This window comes from Citrus clementina, unplaced genomic scaffold, assembly GCF_000493195.1.
Source record: "Citrus clementina cultivar Clemenules unplaced genomic scaffold, Citrus_clementina_v1.0 scaffold_7, whole genome shotgun sequence".
Classification (NCBI taxonomy): Eukaryota; Viridiplantae; Streptophyta; class Magnoliopsida; order Sapindales; family Rutaceae; genus Citrus; species Citrus x clementina.
This window is the reverse complement of record NW_006262075.1, coordinates 12,836,652-12,863,890: the sequence shown is the minus strand read 5'-3', so window position 1 is coordinate 12,863,890 and position 27,239 is coordinate 12,836,652. Positions and strand designations below refer to the sequence as shown.

Genomic DNA, 27,239 nt, shown 5'->3' with positions numbered 1-27,239 from the left:
ACTCCCAAATCTAATTAAAATTTTTTATTTATCCTCATTATTAGTTCTTGACGCAGAATTAGCCAAATTCAAAAACTTGGAAGCGTTAGATTGAGTAATAATAATATAAACAGATTTCTAGAAACCGAAGCAAACAATCTACTCGGTGTTTTTATGTTGAAACATGATAATTGAATATTTGAAATAATGACAAACCGTTTGTGGGTAGCTACTTCCTAGATTATGAAGAAAAGTTCTTTTTTCCTTCTTTTTTTGTTTTTCCTCCGGTAAATTCTTTTCAAACATGTTTTGTTTATGCTAGAGAGGAGTAAAAAATTTAAGACAAATTTAAGTGTATTTTAAGACAAACTATTATTTAAGAAAACAACTGAAAAATCATAATTTTAATTTAGAGATTAGAATACCAATATCCAATAAACAAGACGAAGTATCAAATTATTCCAGAGAAAATCATAATTTTAATTTAAACAATAAAGCAGCAGCTGATTATGATGAAAAGAAGTGTTGATCGTTCTTTTTTTTTTTTTTTAAGGTTAATTGAAACACTTTTGCAATCAACATCACATTATATAAGAATTAAATGGATAATGTTATTTACGTTGACCAAAATAATTAGACAATTTGATTTTATGACTTTTTTATAAGTCTTAGATTGGGTTTACGATTGAATTTGCCATAATTAAAAACTACAAAACACTACATTTTATAGGAGTTTCATTCTATGAAATTGGAAGCCTTCTATTTTTACTTTCATTTTTAGGAATATGTGACTTGAAGAATCTTTTAGAGTTGAATCTTGGAGCAAATAATTTTGAGGGTCAGCTGCCTCAATGTTTCAACAACTTGATCCATCTCAAAGTTCTTGATATTTCTTACAATCAGTTAAGTGGAAACTTGCCTTCTATAATCACCAACCTCACATCACTTGAATATTTGGATCTCTCTTCCATCAATTTCCAAGGCACATTCCCCCTGAGTTCATTAGCTAATCATTCAAGGCTTGAGGTCTTGCTGCTCTCATCAAGAAACAATATGTTGCAAGTGAAAACTGAAAACTGGCTCCCTACATATTGTTTGAAGGTTCTCCAATTATCCAACTGCAATTTAAATGTCAGTCCTACTTTTCTTTTACACCAATACCACTTAAGATTCCTTGACCTCTCTCACAATAAGTTGGTTGGAAATTTCCCAGCTTGGTTATTGCAAAACAACTCAAGATTACAAACTTTGTCTTTGGCGAATAACTCATTCTCAGGAATTCTTCCACTACTTCCAAATGCCAAACACGATATGCTTCGTCTTCTAGATATTTCCAGTAACAATTTCACTGGTAAGCTACCACAGAATATGGGTATTTTCCTTCAGAAATTGGAGTCTTTGGATATGTCAGAAAATGCTTTTGAAGGTGATATTCCTTATTCAATGGGCAAGATGCAACAGCTACTTATACTGGATTTGTCTAGAAATAACTTTTCAGGAGAATTACCCCGACCTATAGTCTCTGGTTGCCTCCCTCTAGATATGTTGGACCTATCAAGTAACAATTTCTATGGCCAAATTTTTCCCAATTACTTCAACTTGACTTATTTGCGTTGGTTATATTTGAACAACAATCATTTCAGTGGGAAGATGAAAGATGGTTTGTTGAGCTCCACTTCATTAGAGGCATTAGATATATCTAACAACATGTTATCCGGCAATATTCCTCATTGGATTGGTAACATCTCAACCCTTTGGGTTCTTTTAATGTCAAAAAACCATTTGGAAGGTAATTTTCCAGTCCAGCTTAACAATCTTGAAAGTCTTGAGCTTGTAGACATCTCTGAAAATAGTTTATCTGGGTCCATGATAGCTTCCTTGAATCTTTCATCAGTAGAGCACCTTTATCTGCAAAAGAATGCCCTTAGTGGGTTAATTCCAAATGCACTGTTTAGAAGCTCTGCATTAATGACTCTAGATTTAAGGGATAATAAATTTTTTGGTAGGATCCCTCATCAGATCAATGAGCTTTCGAATTTGCATGTTCTTCTTTTGAGAGGAAATTATCTGCAAGGACGTATTCCTAATCAATTATGCCAAATAAAAAAATTAGGTATCATTGATCTTTCGCAGAACAGACTTAATGGGTCAATACCTTCATGCTTGGGTAATGTGTCAATCTGGAGAGAAAGAATTGATGATTTCTCTTATGAATATGAACTACTTGAGGGTTATAAAGAATATCTGTCTTTAAACCCTACCATTGTTACTTACTACAATTCCACTCTTGATCTGCAACCGCCTGTTGAAAAACATTCCGCAATAGATCGACAAGTAGAAGCAGAATTTGCGACAAAAAATAGATATGAATTTTTCACTGGTAGCAATCTTAACTACATGACTGGACTGGATCTGTCAAGCAATGAGTTGAGCGGAGAAATTCCATGGGAACTTGGTCAACTTCAAAATATTCATGCATTGAATCTGTCCAATAATTTACTATTAGGTTCTATACCTAAGAGTTTCTCCAATCTAAAAATGATAGAGAGCCTGGACCTTTCCCACAATAGATTAAGTGGTAGAATTCCTCCTCAACTCACTGGGCTCAACTTTTTATCAAATTTCAACGTGTCATACAATAACTTGTCCGGCCCAACCCCAGACAAAGGGCAGTTTGGCACGTTTGATGAAAACAATTATAAAGGAAACCTTTATCTATGTGGTTCACTCATAAAGAGGAAATGCAGCAGTGCAGTGACACCGACAGCAACACCAGCAGGCAAAGAAGAAGGAGAAGATGAATCTGCAATTAGTATGGTGGCATTATACTGGAGTTTTGGTGCAACCTATGCGACAGTAATATTGGGTTTGATTGTGGCCCTTTGCATAAACTCACATTGGCGCAGATTATGGTTCTATTTCATTGATAGATGTATTGACACAAGCTACTATTGGCTTTCCAAATATGTATTCTGTCGGAGATTGTGTTGATTGAAAGAACCTGAGACTCGAAATGCTACAAATCCAAATAAGGAGTTTTGCCAAATACTATGTTGGTTGTAGCATCATCAGTGCAGCAACTTTAGCTGCAAATTAAAGCTATCAGTGGGTTAATTCCATTCCAAAAGCATTGTTCACAAGCCCCAGCCTAATACCAATTAATTTGAGGAAACTCTATCTATAAAAGCAACATCTCAGATTTCTTGTACAAGGAAAATCGGTTAATTAATTACTCATTATTTAATGATCAAAATAAAAAACCGATTTGTACACATATTATTAGAACATCCAGGGAGGATATCCAAATGATACAATCAAGTCTCCATTTTTTGACCATTTCCACAATACTAACATTAAGTAAAAAATCTCTCGAATAAAACTGGGAGAAACAGGACAACGCGTTTGCATTTTTTTACTTTGCTCTCTCTTTTAACGAACGGAAGCACAGGTGGATTGATGATTGCACATCTCAGTTACCCCATTTGCGATCTGCTGTCGGTTTCTTTTCCTTTTTCTGACAACTATAAATCCTTCACCATCCCCACTTTTTTGGTTTACATCTTTTGGGTTTTGCTATTCTTGATCATTGGATTGAGATGCCAAGTTTGTTTTGCCTTCTTTCATTTTCATAAAGGATTTTTATGATAGCACTATCAATTGCAATTATATCTGAAGAATTTTCTGAATGCTAGAACTTATTTTCGTAGCCTGGAGCATCTATATTATGCTGGACTGACTTTACGATGAAGCTAAGTAGCATCTGCCTTGCAAGCTCTGACTTCTCGGCCTCTGTACTGCACTTTCTTGAGGTATTATCCTTGCCATGACTGCTAATCTTTTATCAAGCTTCTCATCTTTTGCCTCACTTGTGTCATTTTAAGAGTTTGACTCATTTAGGCAGAGTGTAGTGGAACATTGTTGGGAAATTGATGTTTACTGGCCTCAAATATTGTTGGACAAAACTCCACTAAATGAGGATTGAAGCTGATTTCTAGTGGTATGTTAAATTTAAATTGATGCAATTCTTCTGCTTTTGGATCATAAAGTTCTATGAAAACATAAAAATTACTGCAGATTACGTTATTTTTGGTTATAAATAAATGGTTTGACTATAATAAGTGCCTATTTAACAAGTCTGAGGTAATTGTGACATTTTAATTACAAATTAAAATCATTTCCTAATCTAAGCTCTCAAGGATTTTTATGGATCATGTGGCCTATGTCTTCGAGTGGTCGCATATGATTAAGAATTACTTTCTTATTTTTTACTACAAGTACCATTAATTATCCACGTGAATTTAACTCAGAGAAGCATCCTGAGTCACAAGTTGGTCCGGCTACTTTATAACATGCATGTGTCCTGGAGTTTGGAAAAATAAAAAGACTTAAGAGTTTTGAGATTTGTTATTGGATAATTAATTATGCTGTGCACCCACATATTTCCCTTATATTTTACTCCTCTATAGTTCATTATACATATTTCCCACTTGTTGTGCTGTTTATGTGTTCGGTTAGCTTTTCTGCAAACTGGTATGTATCAGTTTATGTGAAATTCTCAGTTTGGTTCTAAAACTATACTCAAGTTTCCAGGTGAGTTGTCATTAATATCACCGATTTTGACGATAGTTATGAATCAAATACACGTTTAATTTTAAGCTTGCTTCGAAACGGGGAGGACAGCTCGTTGGAAATCGAGAGCTTCTTCATATCAATTATTGATATGAAATACGAAGCCTCTATTTTAACCTTCCTTTTGGTTCCTTTGAGATAGTCATATGTCTCTATGTATGTGTGCTTGTTCGGTTTCTTTAAGCTGGATTTCTTTAAGCTTATTTTCCCCGCCATTCAGCTTATTGGTTGCTCTTAATAATCGAACCATCCGGACTTTTTTTTTTAAGTTTGCAATTTTATTGAACAATGATTATGTAGGATTAATTTTTTTTTCTTTGTGAAAATCTACAAATATTACAATGTGGGATCTATTTTAGAGATCGATACCTCTAAAATACACACCAATTAAATAAAAGACGAGATCTCCTACTATTGTGGGTGAGGATTTCTCTTTAGGAAATTGCCTTTAATACTGATAGCACCAGCCCACAATTAGACAAATCCTTTGATGGCTCTGATTCTGTCATTGAATAAAGTACACTTTTTAGTTCCCAACTAGCTGACATGCTATAGTAACTTATTTGAATGTGTGGTAGAAATCAAAGTGAAACTTAAAGGAGACAGTCCGACATGCGGGCTAAAAATAATTTGTGGTGTGTTGGAAGTTTGAATTCATAGATTTAGAGCTTAGTCCAAAAGGTTCACGAAGTATAATTTAAAAATCAGCAATATATCTATTTTTACTAATATTTGAATAAATATATGTATCCTTATCCATATTTTATTATTTATTTAAAAATATATAAAAGTACATTATTTTAATTTATAAATCCGACTGTGGGTCCCATTAGACCTGCCAAAGTAGTGGGCAGGCGCGCAACACGTCAGCCTTTTCTCAGGTTGTTGAGGACCGCCGGCTGCAGCTCACGGTTGAACTTTCCAGTAGCGTTCTTGACGCCAATATTTTTACTCAGCTTTAACTTTAAGCCTTTCTTTTATAAAATTAATTCACCAGCAGATAGCATGTATTTTTTGGCAAGAATTTATATTGCGAAAGAAAGACATCTCTCAATTCACTTGTATCTTATTGAAGCAGATGTATTATTATTAGACGAAAAAGCACAAATTGGTAGTCTAATCTATTGTAAAGCTTTGTATGCATTTAGATGATTATGGTCATCAGTATCTCTTGCTTCATTCACTTTTCCTTTTCTTTAATTATTGCGGAAACCCAGTTTGAGTAGTTATCAAAATTACGGTGACCACGTGAGCTGTGGGAGAAAAAAAAATCGTGGCAATGAACAAATACAAAGAAAAGAAATGGGATTTGATTATACGAAATTTGAAAACAACTCTCAAAATCCGGCTGAAACGCCGCAATTTCCTTATGTAGCAAATGTTGTACGTTCACAGGTGAAGTGCGAAGCTGACATTTCACTTTGCCAAAAGCCGTGCACGTGAAAGTAACCAATTTGCTTCTTCAATTATTTCTTTGGTCGGTTATAAGTCAAAATCAATTTACAATCATATTTAAGTCAACATTTCAACATTCTTTTCTCTCTTAATCTGGTTAATTATTTTACTTCACTCGTTTCTTGTTAAAGCGGATGTAATATTCTCGCGTACTTTGTTCAAAACTAGCTAGACATACTGTAGTAACTCATTTGAATGATGAGCTAGAAATCAAAGTGAAACTTGAAGGAGATAATCCAACATGCGGGCTCTAAAAATAATTTGTGGTGTGTTGGAAGTTTGAATTTATAGATTTAAAGCTCAGTCCAAAGAGTTATCAAGATTAAGTATAATCTGAAAATCGATAATATATCTATTTTGACTAGTAATTGAATTAATGTATGTACCCTTATCTATATTTCAAAAGTGGATTATAAAGACGCCAGATGAGCATTGTTGAGAACTGCAGGCCGCAGGCCACGATAAGAGACTGATCGCTCAATGCCTCTTTACAAAAACTTTTTCTGTTCATGAAAAACGTTTCTGAAAATGTCTAGCCAAAAGTTAAAAGCATTTCCATTTTGCTATTTTTCGTTTTCAGAAACAGAAAACACTTATAAAGCCAAATTACATGGTAACTTGAGATGTCACATAATTTGCATATGATGTCAGCTTGATTAAAAATTAATCTTATCTTTTCCCCTAATAAAGGTAAAGGGATGAGTAAAGCCGAAGTTTATTTTTTAACAATTTATTTTTTAACCCCTTATCTCAAATGAAACCTCGAACATTGTTTGAAAATCACTTGACGATGCCCTTGGGGGCAAAAAGAATAAATTGAGATTTCACACTTGATTGCGAAGGAATTACTTCTGCCATCTCAGCTGAAAACTTGTTTATTTCCATTGCAACTAGGTCTCGTTTAAATTTTTATTGAAGGAGTCAAATATATTTATGGGGTTTTTGATGTTTTCATCACTTGACATTCAATGGCAACTGTTAGCTTACCTTAACAAGCATTTGGTGTTTTTTCAGTAGCATTCTTTACGCCAATATTTTACTCAGTTTAAACTTTAAGCCTTTATTTTATCAAATTAATTCACCAGTAGATAACATGTATTTTTTGGCAAGAATTTACATTGCGAAAGAAAGATAAGTCTCAATTCACTTGTAACTTGTTAAAGCAGATGCATTATTATTAGACAAAAAAGCAAAAAATTGGTGGTCTAACCTATTGTAAAATCTTGTATTTATTTACATAATTATGGTCATCAATATCTTTTGCTTCAGTCACTTCTTTTTCTTTAATTATCAAGGAAGGAAAATGCTTCTGCTGAGAGAAACGACATACAGTAATGCCCTTTTTTACTCTTTCTCCCCCACGTTTGACTCTAGCTGAAAAGCACTACTCCTCACATTCACTACTCATGTTATTTGATAGCCATGAAGAAATGTGGCAATTTTACAAAGCCTATGGTAAACAAGAAGGGTTTCCTGTGAAGAAGCTAACTAGTAAGAAAGGGAGTGATGGAATTGTAAGGTACACGACGTTTGCATGTAGTCGTAGCGGCAAGTCAGAAAGTAAATCTACTGATATGCTGAAGCCAAAACCTATTGCGAAAAGTGGTTGTGATGCTAGAATTGGAGGTTGTATCAATGAAGATGGAAAATGGGTTCTTCGAACTTTAAACCTTAAGCACAATCATGGATTGAGTCCGAACAAAGCTAGATATTTTTCTTGTAACTGTAGCATTAGTGCAAGTATAAGAAAGCGTATTGAAATGAATGATTGTGCAGGAATTAACATTGCCCGAAATTTTAATTCTATTGTTGTTGAAGCTAGTGGATATGAAAATGTGTCATTTTTAGAAAAAAGATTGTAGAAATATTGTTGACAAAGCTAGGCGATTACAGCTTGGAGAAGGAGATGTTATGGCAATTTTAAAGTACTTCCAGAACAAGCAAGCAGAATGCAATGGTTTTTTTTTTTCAGTATTGATTTGAATGACCAGGATCGATTAAGGAATGTATTTTGGGCAGATTCGAGGAGTAGGGCTGCTTACAAATATTTTGGAGACGTTATCACATTTGACACCACATATCTCACTAACAAGTATGACATGCCATTCGCTCCTTTTGTCGGAGTTAATCATCACGGTCAATCTATTTTATTAGGATGCAGATTAATCTCACACGAAGATACCGAGACATTTATGTGGTTATTTGAGGTGTGGTTGTCATGCATGTCTAACTCTCCTCCCATTGGTATCATTACAGACCAAGACAAAGCGATGAAAAAGGCAATCAAAAATATTTTTCCTGCGACTAGGCATCGATGGTGTTTGTGACATATAATGAAGAAAGTTCCTAAGAATTGAAGTTAGGGGCTTTTAAAGAACGTGAATGTATTATTTCTTCGTTGCTTTCTGCTGTTTATGATTCATTGAGTCCTACTGTGTTTGAGGAAGCTTGGCATAACATGATAACTAATTCTAACTAGATCAAATTTGAATTAGAACTATTGCTTTCTTTAATAAGTTTTAGTCCTTGACATACTCTATCGCTATTTATTAACAAAACCTACTCATTTCTTTCACTCTTTCTTTTTATCTGAATTTATTTATTTTTAAATCAGCAATGATATCTATCTTCATTTCATTACTTATAGCTTTGAATGAAAAATGATTTTTTAATAGCTCATACATTTCAATGCTTTTGAAGTTTTATTTATATCTATACATCAAAACTGGGAAAAAAAAAATCTAAATCTAATTAATATGGCATTTATCTTATGTTCATTATTTCTTGATACAGGATTAGCAAATTAAATTCAAATACTTGGAAGCATTGAATTTGAGTAGTAATAATAATATAAACAGTTCTCTAGAAACCTAAAGATTGTTGTCCAAATATAACCAATGCAAACCGTGTTACTTGGCTGCTTCGCTCTAGATTTGCTAGACCTATCAAATAACAATTTCTATGGCCAAATTTTTCCCAAATATATGAACTTGACTCATTTGCATTGGTTATATTTGGACAACAATCATTTCAGTGGGAAGATGGATGATGGTTTGAGGAGCTCCACTTCATTAGAGGGGTTAGATATATCTGACAACATGTTATCTGGTAATATTCCTAATTGGATTGGTAACATCTCAACTCTTAGGGTTCTTTTAATGTCAAAAATTATTTGGAAGCTAATATTCCAGTCCAACTCATCCACCTTAAAGGTCTTGAGCTTATAGACATCTCTGAAACTAGTTTGTGTGGGTCCATGGTATCTTCCTCCAATCTTTCATCAGTGAAACACCTTTATCTGCAGAAGAATGCTATAAATGGGTTAATTCCAAATGCACTGTCTAGAAGCTCTAAATTAATCACTCTAGATTTGAGGGATAATAAATTTTCTGGTAGGATTCCTTGTAAGATCAATGAGCTTTCGAATCTGCATGTTCTTGTTTTGAGAGGGAATTCTCTACAAGGGCATATTCCTAATGAATTGTGCCAATTAGGAAAATTGCGTATCATGAATCTTTCACATAAGATACTTGGTTGGTCAATACCTTTATACTTGGGTAATGTGCCATTTTGGAGAGAATGAACTAACTATTATTTGTATGACTATTGTTTGCTTGGTGAATACACAGTGTATCACGGTTTCTACATTGATTCTGTTGTTACTAATTACTGCAATTCTATTCTTGATCTACAACCGCCTGTTAAACCATGTGTCTCAATATATCAACGAGTAGAAGCAGAATTTGAGAGAAAGAATAGATATGAATTTTTCATCGGCAGCAATCTTAAGTACATGGCGGGACTGGATTTGTCAGGCAATAAGTTGAGTTGAGAAATTCCCTGGGAAATTAGGAAACTTCAAAATATTCGAGCATTGAATCTGTCCAATAATTTATTATCAAGTGTTGTACCAGAGAGCTTCTCCAATCTAAAAATGACAGAGAGCCTGGATCTTTCCCACAACATATTAAGTGGTCATACTCCTCCTCAACTCACTGAGCTCTAACTTTTTATCCAACTTCAATGTATCATACAACAACTAGTCGGGCCCAAGCCCAGACAAAGAGCAGTTCGCCACATTTGATGAGAGCAGTTATATAGGAAACCATGATCTTTGTGGTTCCCCGATAAAGAACATTAACACCACCAGCAACATCAACAGAAGGAGCAGAAGAAGAAGAAGACGATTCGGTGATTGATATGGTGGCATTAAAATGGAGTTTTGGTGCATCATTTTTTACAGTGACTTTGGGTTCGTTTGCAATCCTTTGGATAAACTCCTATTGGCGTAGACTGTGGTTCTACTTCATTGATAGATGTATTGACGCATGCTACTATTGGCTTTCCAAATATGTATTTTGTCGGAGATTGTGCTAGGCCATTGTAGTAAGTTCATAAGGTTCTGCCGAGCATAACTTGTCATGCTGCGTTATGTATTCCGTTGGCTTTTCTGCAAACTGCTATGTATCAGCGTATGTGTTTGCTCAAATTCTCAATTTGGTTCTAAAACTATGCTCAAGTTTCCAAGTTCCTTCAAGCGGTTTCATTAGAGTTAGACTTATTTTTTATTCTCCAGTTTCTGTTGGATGTAAATTAACTTCTTCTTGTTGTACCTCGAATATGCTCGTGTTGATTGAAAGAACCTGGGACTCGGAATGCTACAAAATCGAATGAGGAATTATGCCTAATACTATGTTGATTGTAATATCAAGAGTGCCTCGTGGTGCCATAGCTACTTCTTTGTAAGACAGCAATTTGGAAGCCATGGCAGTATGGTTAGGAACCTCGGACTCTTCTTTTAAAAATGGAAAAACTCCGTTTGCCAAATCCAAAAATGTTTTTCTAGAATCAATAATAACAACCGTTAAATAAAAAAAAAAGATAGATCTATAATATCCATCCATTGCATAAAGCGAATCAATGGTTTCTCCTCGCTTTGTTCAAGGCTATGGGGGAAAACAAAAATTACCACTCGTTGCTGCCCGTCATCTCTCAATTTCTAAAGATCTAGCAGCTTTACCAAGCAACCCTCCATCATTGCCTACTAACTAAGTCAGTTGACCTTATCTATGGCCATAAATAGTTCAGAATCTTCTAAAGTTTGAATCCTGTATGTGATCTGTATAAGCATGTTAGATTTCTTTGTTGGGGGGAGGGGGGGGGGGGGGGTAGGGGGATGTATGCTAGAGATGGATGTTACAATTGGTGCCTTCAGAGTTCACCAAATAAACTACAACTTTGCTCTTGTATTCAGTAAATCTGTTTAATACCTTGACTTATAAAGTTATTAATAATAACTTATGAATATATATAAGCTAATCTCCTTATCTATAAAGCTCGTTAAAAAAGAAAGCACTTACCACTTATTTGCAAAAGCTCACGGGCATGGGAGGAAGACAAAGGGAAAATTGTCATGAGTTAGGATTTTTCCAAAATTGAATTTGACCTTTCACAGCTTGAAATGGAGAGCTATTTTAGAGTATTTTTATCCTCAAATTCATTTCGGTTTGAGAAGGAATTTAAGTGTAGGAATTGTAGAGAGAGGATTTGAGTTAGAGGGAAATGATTCAAGCTTTCAAGTTGAATTTCTCACCAAAGGGAGTAAGATTTCTATCATTTTATCTTTATTTGAAGTTGCATTTGCATGGGAATAAAGTTAATTTAAAGACTAGTATGCTTTTTTTATAGTTAAGGTTCCGAACAAATGGATAAAATTGGTCCCAAGTTAATTTTTGTAATTGGTAGATCATTTTAGGTGAACAATGACACCTACAAGGCATTGACTTGTAGAGATAAAACGCGTAGCCTTTACCGTTTCCTCAATTCATTTGTTTGTGTGTGTGTGTGTGTGTGTGTGTGTGTGTGTTTTGGTAGTTCATGGTGAATAATGAGATTGGTGATAATGTGGATGATTTATTAGTATTATAAGATATAGAAATCTAATTATTGAGGTGGAGTATAGAATTTGGAGCATAATGTCACGGGATGAGTATTTTGCGTAGCTAACCCATGCGGCACTTAGACAACTTTGTCGAATGTTGCTAAGTAAGCCTAGAGCTTCTCTAACTAGAGAAGAGAGCAATGGAGCCGAATATGAAAGTTGTATTGCACAAAGAGAGATTACAATATTTGAGTTGCTTACATAGCTTGTTGTTGTGTTTGTTGTTGGATGAAAATGCCTAATGCCATCCCATATTTATAGGGGACGCTTGCCAAGCTCTAGAGATTCTAGAGAAATCAACCAACTATCTACAATTTACATGTGGTGGAAATGTATAGAGAATTCTAGAGTATTTACAAGCTCACATGTGCTAGAGTTTCCTAGAACTTTCTGGAATTGGGCCAAGCTAGCACTCTTGGCCTTGTGTTGCCTCTCTAGCCCGAAATTATGGGCAATTGGGCTAGCATCTTGGGCAGTCCGTAACATCCTCCCCCACCTAAGCTCGCGGCGTCCTCGTCGCGATCTCGTTCTTGCTCCTTTAGGGACTTGTTTCGCGATTTGTCGTTAGTCTTCTTGTGCTTCACTCTTGGGGAGGTTCCGCCACTTACTCCGCATGTGGTCGTTTCCTTCTTTCGGTTGGTGTTGCAGCGTCCCCTCTTGTGTTTCCGTAACTCCTCATGCTCGGATGGCTTTGTGCGTTGCTCCACCACTCGTCTCGGTGGAAGCTTAAGAGGCATAGCGTCCTTACCTTTGTCATGGACGGCTCGTACTTGTTGTAGGACTTGGCTTGGAGGGCTTTCGGAATCCTCTCCCTTGTGGTGTTGCCGGATGGAGACCAAGTGGTCCGGATTCTTCTTGAATCCTCGTCTACATTGCATGACCGAGAGCGCCTTTTCTGCGGGTTGTGCGCGCTCGATCGATACCACGCATGCCTTACTCCCATCGAAGATGCTAAGAGAGTTCGTTGCGGGAAGTGGGAAGGCATGTACCTTGTCGAAGAATTCCATGCCAAGGATCATTGCGAAGTCATCCATCGACACAATCGAGAAGTCGAGCTTCACATTCCATGTCCCAAGCGTAACGTGTACGCCTCGTGTGGTTGCCGCAAATGGCTTAGCGGGTGAGTTTACAGCCTTAATGGTGCCTCCGTGTTGCGTTACCTTGAGGCCTAGACATTTAGCCTCTTTTTCGGAGATAAAGTTGTGTGTTGCTCCGGTGTCAAGGAGCGCACGAACGGTTTGGCTATTGATGAGCACACTTAAGAACATGAGCCCTTTCCTTATAGGTGCTGGCGGTTGGCTCACGAGTGTGCTAAGGCGTTGGAGCGAACCTAGGTTGTGCTGGGGTTCCTCCGCAGTCGGTGTGTGTTGGCCCTTGAGTTGTGCCACGAGGGCATTAAGCGACTTTTTCTCTGGGCAGTTGCGCACCCAATGAGGGCCATTGCAAATGAAGCATGGGCTTCGAGGCTTGGGTGGCTTCTCGGACTTACTTTGCCCGCCCTTACCGCTTGGAGGCTTTTTCTTGCTCCACTCCTTGCAATTGCGGTCGTTGTCCTCATGGCTCTCTCCCCCACCTTGATCGTAGCTAGACCTCTTGTCTTTGAGCTGGGCGGAGTATTCAGTGAGCGACTCTGCAATGGCGATAGCGTTGTCAGAACACTACGCCTATCAAGCTTGGTCTTGGCCCAATCCTTGAGGCCACCTTGGAAGTAGAAGAGCGAATCCTTGTCGGACATGTCGCTTATCTCCAACATAAGGGTAGTGAACTCGTTGATGTAGTCCCGAATGCTACCCGATTGCTTGAGGCAATGTAAGTGCGCTCGCGCTTCTTTCTCCGTATTGTATGGGGCGAACTGCTTTCGGAGTTCTTGCTTGAAGTCGGCCGAAGTGTCGATGGTGCAAATGCCCTTGCCTTGCGACGCCACCATAGTTGTGCAGCGCCTCTAAGATAGGTGGGTGCAGTGCCCACTTTCGATGCCTCGTCTCGAACACCCATGGCATCGAAGTATTGATCAAGTCCAAATAGGAAGTTGTCCGCGATTGTGGCATTGCGTGTGCCATCGTATGTGTCGGGCTTTGGCACGTCAATGCAGCGCGCATCACTTCAGTTTGCGGAAGTTGGACTTGCGGAGAGTGTGCGCTTGTGCCATGCCCAATCCGAGCGGACTTCATCCACTTCCGCACGGACAGCGCGTAGTTCGTCCTGAACAAAACTACGAAGTTTGAGCAACTCATCATGGAAAGAACGAAACTCACCTATGAGAGTGTTCGCTTGCTCTTGGATGAGAGCCTTTGTTACCACCGTGAACTCGGCGTATTCTCCCTCGAGACCGTCCACTCGTTCCTCCAATCCCTCGAGGCTATCTTGAGCGGCGGACAAAGCGATTTCGAGAGTAGTCACACGAGGCTCCAACGCATCCACGGATGGGGCCTTGGACTTGCCGCGAGTCTTGCCTTGGGCGTGCTCTCCCTCACGGCCGCGGCTTGGTTCCGGCGGAACATCCACACCAACAACACCCTCTTGTGCTACGTTCGAAGGGTTGGCCATTGCTCGTGAGCTAACTTGTGTGCGTGCAAACCTTAGCTCTGATACCACTTGTCACGGGATGAGTATTTTGCGTAGCTAACCCGTGCGTCACTTAGACAACTTTGCCGAATGTTGCTAAGTAAGCCTAGAGCTTCTCGAACTCGAGAAGAGAGCAATGGAGCTGAATAAGAAAGTTGTATTTCACAAAGAGAGATTACAATGCTTGAGTTGCTTACAATGCTTGTTGTTGTGTTTGTTGTTGGATGAAAATGCCTAATGCCATCCCATATTTATAGGGGACGCTTGCCAAGCTCTAGAGATTCTAGAGAAATCAACCAACTATCTACAATTTACATGTGCTGGAAATGTATAGAGAATTCTAGAGTATTTACAAGCTCACATGTGCTAGAGTTTCCTAGAACTTTCCAGAATTGGGCCAAGCTAGCACTCTTGGCCTTGTGTTGCCTCTCTAGCCCGAAATTGTGGGCAATTGGGCTAGCATCTTGGGCGGTCCGTAACATCCTCCCCCACTTAAGCTCGCGGCGTCCTCGTCGCGATCTCGTCCTTGCTCCTTTAGGGACTTGTTTCGCGATTTGTCGTTAGTCTTCTTGTGCTTCACTCTTGGGGAGGTTCCGCCACTTACTCCGCATGTGGTCGTTTCCTTCTTTCGGTTGGTGTTGCAGCGTCCCCTCTTGTGTTTCCGTAACTCCTCATGCTCGGATGGCTTTGTGCGTTGCTCCACCACTCGTCTCGGTGGAAGCTTAAGAGGCATAGCGTCCTTACCTTTGTCATGGACGGCTCGTACTTGTTGTAGGACTTGGCTTGGAGGGCTTTCGGAATCCTCTCCCTTGTGGTGTTGCCGGATGGAGACCAAGTGGTCCGGATTCTTCTTGAATCCTCGTCTACATTGCATGACCGAGAGCGCCTTTTCTGCGGGTTGTGCGCGCTCGATCGATACCACGCATGCCTTACTCCCATCGAAGATGCTAAGAGAGTTCGTTGCGGGAAGTGGGAAGGCATGTACCTTGTCGAAGAATTCCATGCCAAGGATCATTGCGAAGTCATCCATCGACACAATCGAGAAGTCGAGCTTCACATTCCATGTCCCAAGCGTAACGTGTACGCCTCGTGTGGTTGCCGCAAATGGCTTAGCGGGTGAGTTTACAGCCTTAATGGTGCCTCCGTGTTGCGTTACCTTGAGGCCTAGACATTTAGCCTCTTTTTCGGAGATAAAGTTGTGTGTTGCTCCGGTGTCAAGGAGCGCACGAACGGTTTGGCTATTGATGAGCACACTTACGAACATGAGCCCTTTCCTTATAGGTGCTGGCGGTTGGCTCACAAGTGTGCTAAGGCGTTGGAGCGAGAGTGAGAGGAGCTGTAAACCGACCCGAAACCTGACCCACACCCACGAACCCGATCCGGCCATATCTCCGCTTTCCGGCCACCTCACCGGCCTAGCAATGTACTAATCTGAAGCTTGAAGACCGGTCGTCGTATCCTCGCCATCATTGTTGCCGAGTAACAGTCAAAACACTGGCAATCAAGCTCGATAAGCCGCGGTAAAACCCACCCTTTCTCGCCGTCGGTTCCGCTGGTTTTTGGTGACGCCACCGCGTGAATCTTGATCCTCAGCTCACGCTCATCATTTTTCGACCATTCCCGCTACCGGAAACAGCTGTTTTGGCCGCGAACAACTGCCGAAAAGTTTGCGGCTTGGGAAGCTCGACCCACCGTTGTTGCCGCGCGTGGGAGCTCACCGCCGGCACTATTAGACTTAACATGATTGTAAATATCAGACCCGAGCTTCCCGGCTACCGTTTACTGATCCGGTCTCCGTTAACCGGCGAGGGTAATTCGGTAATTTCACATTTTGAGGGTGATTTTGTAATTTCTGAAATTGAGTATTGGTTGTAATTACGATTCCGAGTGTGATTCGGTGATTTATGATTTCGCAGTATTTTAATGATTTACGAACTCGAAAGTATGTTAGTAATTTTACCGACAAAGGAGTTGTAAATTGTAGATAAATGTTTGTTTTGAATTTATTGCTTAAATTTAGTCCTAATTTTGATTTATGGAATTATGTCATTTCCTTGATTTAGGTGGATCTGATAGCGAGAATCAGTCCGCAGGTAAGGATAATATCCGAGTTTGAATATCATTACTGTGAGTGGAATATACAAAATCTATTTTCTTTATAGTTTATTATGATTTTAAAATATGGTAAAGCATGTTTACGAAATAAGTTTTAAAGGCTCTGATTTTTTTTAAATGGATTTTATCTTCGTATTAGTGTTCATTATTAAAGATGTGTATGATTGATGATTTTATTGCCGATTTTGAATATATGCATGGTAATATTTTTAAGAAAAGGAATTAGATTCAAAGTATGTTAAATGAAAAGGAAATGGGATTTCATATGTGATTATGTGTTTGTGTATGTGTGTAAACTATTGTTTGTAAAATTATTGGATATGACCCTTCTCCGGTTACAGTGAAACAGAGATGATAAGGCCTTTGGGACCTGTCTGAACACAGATAGAGGCTTTGGGCCATGTGTTTGGGTGCTTTGGCCTTTTAGGAGAATATGCATGTGATATGATGATAACAGTGATACATATATAGATGAGATACAGACTTTTGGGCCTTGTCTGAATACACACAAAGGTTTTGGGCCTTGTGCTTGGGTGCTTTTGTCCTTCAGGGGCTAGATTATGCATACATAGATATGATGAGCTATATGACGAGATATGAGATGGCACTTCCATGTCTATCCGTGTAGCTCCGAGGCGTGACGGTACCTAGATAGTACGTCATTACCTGTCTGTTGAGGTTCGGATACAACTAGATTATTCTCCTGGGTAATTGTTTAGTAATGATTTCAGATTTATGTATTTTATATGATATTGTGATATGATTTCGACGGTTGTTACGTACGATTTTATATATATGCTCTTCAAGGTTAGTAATCTAATTTAAATGTTAAATGATTTATTAATGGTTTCTTGCATATAGTTTGATGAAATCATGTTTGGAAATAATATGATTATTTGTTTTAAAGTAAGTTTATTTTTAAAAAAATCACGATCCACACACTGAACTCGTCGAGTTTTATTCTCATTTCGTTTTTATTGTATTCTTCCCCTTCCCCCCAACAGGAGGTTGCAGGTACACGAGATAGACTCGGCAACTGTAAATATATTTTGAGTCTTAGCCAAGTGATTGTGTTAGAAGATATAGATGATTTTTGTTAGAACATCCTAATCATCTCATTGTTTTGAGATTGTATAATTTTGTTATATTATTCTTTTGGAATTAAGAATAAATCAATGTATGTTAACATTGGTTATAATATAATCTTTTGATACCTTGGAGATATCTTGGGTAAAAATTCAATATTCTGGTTGAGAATGATGATCATTGGAGTTGGTTGTTTATTAAATTATTTTGAAAGTGTTATATTTATAAAGGAGACTCTTAAATTCGGCAGAATCCTCACTAATTAAATTATTATCTATCTAGTTTTGATGAGATTAAACTCAGGGCGGGTCGTTTCATGATAATCTTCATTATTTTGCTATATTTGTGTAAACGTAGACTAAGGACCTTTTTTTTTTTACTTAATGACTTAATTGACTTAATTTTAATTAGTTAAGTTATTTAGTCTATTTGTTTTTTTTCAATTTAATGAAAATTTTCCGCCATTAAGTCATTAAGTTATTAAGTTATTAAGCTAATTTTTTTAGTCTTTTTCTTAATAGAAAAAGTCTGAATGATATCATTAAAAAATGTTCTCCAAAATATCCCTATCTAATTAATTAATTTTTTACCTAAATAAAATTTAATAATTAGCATTATTACTCATCTCTATATAACTTGTGATAATATATGGTGGTAAACTATTATTATTTTTATCTTTTTATTTTCTTCAAATTTGCATTATTTATCTTCATAATTTTTTATTAATATTTTTATACAAAAACATCATAAACTATAATTAATTTCATAAACTATAATAAAATTAATTAACATATATAATATAGAATATTAAAGAGTTGTATTCAATTGAATATGATTTATGTTATGACAATTTATTATCTTATTTATATTCTTTGAAATGTTTATTATTTTTCTAACATTTACAATTTGTAAGGGCATAAATGTAAAAAATATTAATTTTCATTTTTTTAGTTAAAAAACAACATAATATTCATTTTTAGTGATTCAGATAAAAAAACAAACATATCATTCAGATTAAGACATTCAGCTCTATTAAGAATTCAGACTAATTCATATCTATTCAGATTGCAGACAAAAAAACAAACGCCACCTAAAACGACCAAAAAGAATTCTAATTTTTTGTTTAATATTTTCAAGGAGAAATGATAGGTATCTCAACATTTAAGTCTCAATTGATGTTCATTCATATATTACATTGTAGTTAAGTAATTTTAGTAATTATGAAATCCATCATCTAATAAATGAGGGACAAATAGTATTAGGACTCAAGTTGGGACTCAAATATCAGGATCCTTAACATTATTGATTTCCAAGACGTCTATTACTTCCACCTAGCTTTAGACTGTGAATTATTTGATAATTTCAAACCCAAAATTACACTTAAATTCTTTAAATTATCTCAACTTTTATTTCACTAGTTGACTATCTCCATCATCTATTGGAAAAAAAAAAAAGAATTGACGTACGGCCACTTGTATGTTGGCTTAATTTCAAAGTCAATTAACATTTATTTTTCACGAAGGTTCGGTTTGGTATAACTTTTTAAACAGAGTTTATTTAAATAGAGGTTTTGTTAGTAGAGCTTTTATAGGTAGAAGTTACAAAAAATTTTATTTGTTTGGTTGTCAAGAAGAGTTTTTATTAAAAATTATAAAATTAGTTTAATAAACAAGTTCTTAAATTATGTCATGAAAAGAATGAAATAAGATTGTCAAAAGTAAATGATATTTTAGATATTTTAATATTTAAAAAAAAATTAATCTCTACTCCTAAAATTTTTTATCTTTTGCTAGTAGAGACAAAATATCTTATTTAATTTTCAAAAGTTCTACTAAAAAGATAATCAAACGACAAAAATTTTGATAAGAAATTATGAGATTAAATAAGTACTTATGACCATTAAATAAACTATACTTAATAGACACAAAGTACTAATAAAGCATTTTTCCTCATTGATCTAAGCTTACAAGTCTTCTTTAATCATTATAGAGATCAGAACTGATTGTCTTAATCTGTGCTAATCACTATAATGATTGATTGTCGATCAATATCAAGATCGGTTGTCCAATAACATAAAGATTGATTGAATCAAACTTTAAAAATCAATCAAATTCCTAATTATAATGACGCATGATTGAAACATTTTTCTCACAAAATTAATTTTTGTATAAATTGAGCTTTTATGCTCATGATTGATGAATTAATAGAGTGAAAAAATTGATATTGATTCAAGTATATAATACTTAAATAACCTTCAACTCTTGAACTAATTTTTATAAATGAGTTAGGTCCATGTACTATTCTAATCGCTCTTCTAGTAAGAAATATTAATTCACCACCCACAACATTTGATGGACTACTCATTCATAGGTTTTGGTGGTCACCGTGCTTACAAATATGAGTTAGTTGCATGTGACATGCGCGGCGTCTCTGTTAATGATTTTGATTCACAGGGCAAAAGAAAGAAACGCGTGACATGCGTGACATGAATTAGTTGCATGTGACATGCGTGACATGCCTTGATGTTGAAATTAGTTTTCAACATTTTCACACAATCTAATTTCAACATTTTCACACAATCTTTTATATTATTTTTTTTAACATTTTCTTTGTTAATAAAAATTGGTTTCTAAGTTTTCCTTCTCATATCTGTAATTTATAATTGATGTTGAAATTTCGGAGGCTAAAAACATCCAAAAGTTTTCTGCAATTGTCATATTGAGTTAGTGATGAATCAGCCTATTTTTCTTTGGCTTTAGTCGGTTTTCCTTTTCATTTACCTTTACTTTTCCTTCATTCAAATTCTTTTGCTGTTAAGGCTGTCGTCCTCAAACCAAACTATGATATTTATTAGTCGTGCCTTGACTGTGGCCTTGATTGATGATATGATTGCTTGATTGTGGGACAAAACTACGTTACAGGCTCTGTATGTAACAGCTCAGTGCAAATTGGTCTTGTATCAGCTAAGTTCCAACAATTTTTCCTCTCTCCTGCAACGCGTGGATGCTCCCCATTTGCTACGTTACATACTCAAGGTCCTTGATTGTGTTCATAAGCTTGACTACTGGTTAATTTCTATCAATTATGACCCCTGTCCCCGGGTCGTAGAATGAGGACTCCCTGGTCACAAGTCAATGAAATTGCAGAAAGTGTCTGATCATTGAATGCTAACTTCCTCTTACTGGCGTAGACTATGGTTTAATAAATCTTTCTTAAATTTCCTCATCGCTTCCTATGTCACAATGATATTGGTGTAGCCGTTGACTTTGGATAAACTCATACTGGCGTACATTATGGTTTTAGCACTGCCTGGAACTATATTATTCATCAATTTTTTATAATAATTATATTTTTTTTTATTTTGGTTTGAGTACTTCATATCTCTGAATATATATATATATATATATATCGAGTGCTGTTCCAATCCGGGATTTCGGATTGGAACAATGTCCGGGAGAGAGGCTGGTGGCCTTTGGATTTGAATCCAAAGGCCACCTGTGGCTGCACATGATGGAGCCCACCATGTGCAGCCAAACCAAAAAAAATTAAAAGGTGCTGTTCCAATCCGGGAGTCCCGGATTGGAACAGCCTCCTATATATATCACCAGTCAAAGATATGTAATTCACATTTGACTTTAGCCAAATAAAAAGTTGTTTTGCAATGGAAATACTTCCTTCATTAAGTTCTTATTAACCTCACTACTTTGGATTGTTGTTTTGGTTGAAATCCATGGATGCAAGGCTTGCTTGGAAGCTGAGATGACTAAGCTCTTAGTTCATGATTTCACGATGATGAAGGAATGTCGTCTGATTGCTGTGATGATTGGGAGGGAGCGACAGATCTCTTCTCAATAAAATAACGGAATTCAACTCTTCTCAATACTGGAATAAATTATTTGATTATTTCAAACCCAAACTTACGCTAAATTATCTCAATTAACTTTCATTTTATTAGTTGACTATCTCAAACAACTGTTGATTATCTCGATCAACTGGCTCCAAGTTGGCTTGTTTTCCACGGAGTATTAATGAAGCACTTTTCCTCATTGGTCCAAGCCTTATAAGTCTTCGTTAGTCATTACAATTCAATGCTTGCATGGATTAATTATTTGATAATTCCATGCAAATCCAAGCATACAATTCAATAGAAAATAATTATCGTAATTTTAGAAAGACAGTTTTGAAACAATAATTGAAAGTATTCTTTTGAACTTTTTATATTTACAGAGAAATGTCTATTGGTGCTAGTTTCCAATTCATAAAAATGAATCATCCGTGAAACACGCTTTGAAATTGGTTAGGCAGGCTGCAAAGTAAAACGTGATCACCACTCAACCATCTTTAACATAAAAACGTACACTCCACGCTTGACTTCTAAAAACTGGAAATTTTCCATGCTTTCAAGAATGCTGATCAAATTGGGGACGCAATGGACAATTCTTGATGATTTATTGGTTGACTGACTCTATCACTAATTTTAAATTTAAAAAATATATATAGAAAAATATTTGAAAACCAATATTTTTACATATTTCCTTACAAGTTTGAAATTTGATTTATATAATGAAATATTTCTATTAGCTATTAAATTTATCGTAATTTTAGAAAGGCATTTTTGAAACAGTAATTGAAACTCTTAGTTCATGGTTTGATGATGATGAACCTCCTTCATATGATGTTACTGATGAATTAGCTTATTTTTCTTTGGCTTTCCTCTATCTTTCTTCGAGTACTGATACTTGAACACTATCAAGAAACCACCAAGATAGAAAAACGAGTATTGTTTATACTACAATACCACTAGTTTACTGTATCTTTCTTTTATGAGCAATTGAACTTTTTATGTATTAAATATAGCCGGTTGCTTTCAAGCGGGGTTTAGGCCTTGTTGTGCAATTCATTTGCCATATGAATCTGTAAGAATTTATTGTTCACTGAGATCTTAAGACTATGGAGTGAAGGCCTTAACAGAATTAGCTCGAGATGGCGCCGACATTAGTTACATGCAATTGTCATATTGAATAACTGATGAATCAACTTATTTTTCTTTAGCATTCCCCTCTTTTCCTTTTCATTTTCCTTTGCTTTTCCTCCATTCAAATTCTTTCACCGTGCGGCTGTGGTCCTCAAACTCAATTATGATATTTACTAGTCGTGCGTCGAATGTGGCTCTGATTGATGATACGATTGCTTGATTGTGTTTATAAACTTGGCTATTGGTTAACGTCAACACACATCCTCCATGTCCCTTGGTTAGTTGACAGAATACGTAAATCAAAGGTCGCCTTGTAGTGTGCGTGTTTGATTATATGATTATAATTATACGTCAATCGATTATATGAAAGTCAGTCAACATTTATTTTCCATGGAGTATTAATGAAGTATTTTTCCTCATTGGTCCAGGTCCTACAAGTCTTCGTCAGTCATTATAGAGACCAAAACTAATTATCTTTATATGTGCCAATCGCTATAAAGATTGATTTTGAATTAATATTAAGATCGATTGTCCAGTAACATTAAGATTGATTGAATCAATCTTTAAAAATCAATCAAACTTCCAATTATAATAATTGTGACTTTTTTTTCATAAATTCGTAATTTTTGTATAAATCGAGCTTTTATTCTCATGATTGGTGAAGCCATAGAGCAAATTTTTTTATCTTGATAGGAAATATTAATTGAGCATACATTGGGTTTCGATCAACTAATCATTCACAGGTTTTGGTGGTCACTGTGATTGGCGCTTTAACACAATGATTGAATGCTGCAATACGTATGTATTTATTTATAAAATTAAGCCTATTTAAATTTCACCTCTACATATAACATACATCATATAAAATGTCATTTGAATGTAGTCCACACTTTTATGACTAAATTATCAAATATTTATGGAAAATTACTTGATTAATTGTTGGCTAATCTAATAATAATAAAAAAAATTAACAAAAATCTAATAAAATAATTTTCTAAACTCACTAAATATTTTAGAATATAAATCGTTGAATAGATTTTTTGATAATTCAGTGCAAACCCAATCATAAAATTCAATAAAAGGCCAATCATACTCTTAAATTACATAAATTCTTAGTCCACTTTTATTTTATAGTATTGACCGTCGCCACTAATTGTTAGTGGAAAAAGAATTGATGGCCACTTGTTTGTTGGCTTAATTTGAAAGTCAGTCAACTTTAATTTTCCACGTAGTTGTAATAATATATGCAAAATTTTTATTTTCCATGTAGTTCTCATTTTAATTGGACCCGTACAGCTGTCCCAAGTTCATACGAAATTTCTGTTTTAGTCATTTCAAGTGATTGCAATAGTAATGAAGAGTGCAGACTGAGAGCAATGGAAACTTTCTTTATTAAGGATTCCCAATATCTTTGATTTTAGTAGGTTTGATTCAAATGCATGAACAAAAAAGGTCACAAGAGCTTCAAATAACATTTATGTTTTTTGTCATTTCAGACAACGCCACACTAACTAAACATGTATGAAAATTTACGTTGATTAATTATTGATTTTCTAATAAATTAATTTAAACTTAACAAACATCCAATCAAATTCTTCTCAAAACACATTATTTAATAGATTGATTGATAATGAAATGGAAATCCAAACAAACGGTTAAATTATTTAAATTCTCTCAGTCAACTTTTATTTTATTAGTTATGATTATCTCCATCAAACTATTGCAAAAATTTATAGTTTACAATCACTTTATCTATATTTTCCACGGGGTATTAATGAAGTGCTTTTTCCCGTTGGTCGAATGTTGCAAAACATGGAATGCTTACAAGTCTTCAAAGATGGCGATGTATTGGAAAGTCTTAAAAAAGTCTTCAGCCAATCAAATTGCAAGACCTGCGATAAACTTTTAGCATAAATTGCTCTGCAATGGAAAGTTGCTCATTGCACATTTAATTTTAACCAAACGAAAAGTTGCTCTGCAATGGAAAGTACTTCTTGTATTAAGTTCTCATTAATGTCACTAATTTGGATTATTGTATTGATGAATGAAATTCATGGATACAAAGCATGCTTGGAAACAGAGAGGACTGCTCTGTTGGAAATCAAGAGCTTCTTCGTATCAATCAGTGATATTGGATATGATGACTACATTCTTCCTTCATGGGTTGGTGAGGATGATGGAATGCCGTCTGATTGTTGTGATGATTGGGAGGGAGTTATGTGCAACGCCACCACACAACGCGTGATGCAACTCTCACTCGACTATAAGAGATTCATTTATTTTGATAGTACTTCGGCTTCACTTCTGATCAATATGTCATTGTTTCATCCTTTTGAAGAATTGCAAAGTCTTGAATTAGATGGGAATTGGTTTACAGGCATCTATGAGAAGAGAGGTCCGTATATATGTATACATTTATTTCTCGTCCATAAATATTTTGTCAGTGACTAATTAATAATAATACTTCATATGCATTTGCAGCTTACGATAGCTTTGGGAGTTTGAAGCAGCTGAAGACCTTAAATCTTGCTTTTAATTTCTTCAACGACAGCATATTACCGTATTTGAATACACTAACTTCACTTACCACTTTGATTCTTAGTGCCAATAAGATTGAAGGTTCCAGAACCAAGCAAGGTATACATGTATGTTTCAGGCCAGCAGATATACATGTCAGGCAACTTAATTAATTTCTTAATTAAAATATATATTTATATTGTCTTGATCAAAATTAATGTTTTATGAGTAGGATTAGCGAATTTGAGATACTTGCAAGTGTTGGATCTAAGCGGGAACGACAATATAACTAGTGGCTCTTTAACAAGGCTAGGTAGGCTACTGAGATAATTACCAAGTCAGCACACTAATCACAACCTTAGTATATGTTAATTTTCATTCAATGTTTACCATATTATTTTAATTAAACAATTTAGACAAGAGTGACATAACTATTATTGACAAAATTTATATTTTTTTTAACAGGATTAGCAAATTTGACAAACCTGCAAGTGTTGGATTTAAGCTATAATCAAAATCTGACAACGCTAGGTAGGCCATTGAATCTGAGATAAGAAGCAAATTAAATGTAGAATTAATGCTCATCAAACGCGCGGATCACATACAATGCCTTTAAATGTAATATTTTCATTTTTTATCGGCGCATGTAGGATTCACAGATTTGCCAAACTTGAAAACATTGGATCTTGGTTCTTGTGGGATAACTACAATTCAAGGTATATAGCAACTCACTTCCTCCAATGACAAAAATTGTTTTAGATGTTAATCAAGATGATAATATATTTCCATTTTTTTAATTGCTTTAAACTAGATAAAATTTAAATTAGAAGCACTGCTTTCTATACAAAGTTTAGTACTTGATATACTCTATCACCAATTTCCGACATAACCCGCTCATTTCTTTCACTCTCTCTTAATTCTAAATCATTTTTATAAAAAAATCAACAATGATATTTATCTTTATTTCAATATTTATAGTTCTGAATGAAATTTTTTTTTTCTTATGTTCATTAATTCTTGATGCAAGATTAGCTAAATTCAAAAGCTTGGAAGCATTGAATTTGAGTAATAGTAACGTAAAAAATTCTCTAGAAACCAATGTTAAACAATTTACACTGTGTTTTTATGTTGAAACATGATAAATAAGAGCCCAATATTGTTTTCTAATTGTTGTTTTTACAAAATAAAAATGAAAATGCTATTTTTAAAATTTAAAAATGTGTTAAGTATCATTTTCAAAAATAATCTCAAAAATGAGAAAAACAAAAATATATTTGGTAAGAATATCTCAAAGAATTATTATTGGAATAATTTCCATAAACTTAAGATTAAGCAATGTATATTGATTATTTTAATTTTAAGAATAAATTAGGTGATCTTTCTATTTTTTTGTTCAAAGAAAAATGATAAAACCTACATATTTGATTTAGTTAATATATAAAAACATAAACATTATAATGTATATAAAAAGAAAAGATTTTTGTGAGGGAAATTGATCCTTTGGGTACAACAACAACAACAACAACAACAATAAGAATAATAATCTCTAGGTGACATAAGTTTTAACAAATTTTAAGAAGATGACACATTTTTTAAAAAAATTCGAGCGAGTGACATTCTATTAACTTTTGCCATTAATTTTAATGAGAATAGTAAATTAAATGATGTTTCTACCCCACAAAATGATGTTTCTGCCCATACTCACTAATTTTTAATTTTTTAAATAGAAAAATATAAAAAAAAATTAAACTTAAGTCTAATTAACAGGTTTTTTTTGTAAATCAAATAAATTTAAAAAAAATTCTTGTTGATCAAATTGATTTGTGAATATAAAGAAGCAAAAATCTTATGAATTATAAAGTATTGTATAAATTCAATATTTTCATCTCTTTGGCTTTATGGAAAAAAAAATTATTTTTCCAATTCTACCCTCGACTGGTTAAAATTAACAGCAAAAGTTAATGGAATGTCACAACG

At 35.2% G+C, this 27,239-nt stretch overlaps 2 protein-coding genes across 2 annotated transcripts in view; both read left to right on the top strand.

Moving 5' to 3' along the window:
- The window catches only part of LOC112096935 (receptor-like protein EIX1), a 4,638-nt gene extending 1,668 nt beyond the window's left edge, over positions 1-2,970 (top strand). The window contains exon 5 of the mRNA XM_024181167.1: positions 761-2,970. Within this exon, the coding sequence (XP_024036935.1) occupies positions 761-2,970 (2,210 nt within the window). The remainder of the gene's footprint in view (positions 1-760) is intronic.
- Positions 2,971-24,785: 21,815 nt separating this feature from the next.
- The window catches only part of LOC18036449 (leucine-rich repeat receptor protein kinase EMS1), a 7,460-nt gene continuing 5,006 nt past the window's right edge, over positions 24,786-27,239 (top strand). Inside the window, exons 1-5 of the mRNA XM_006427367.2 lie at positions 24,786-25,140; positions 25,227-25,382; positions 25,495-25,575; positions 25,728-25,793; positions 25,913-25,978. Of these exons, the coding sequence (XP_006427430.2) occupies positions 24,786-25,140; positions 25,227-25,382; positions 25,495-25,575; positions 25,728-25,793; positions 25,913-25,978 (724 nt within the window). The remainder of the gene's footprint in view (positions 25,141-25,226; positions 25,383-25,494; positions 25,576-25,727; positions 25,794-25,912; positions 25,979-27,239) is intronic.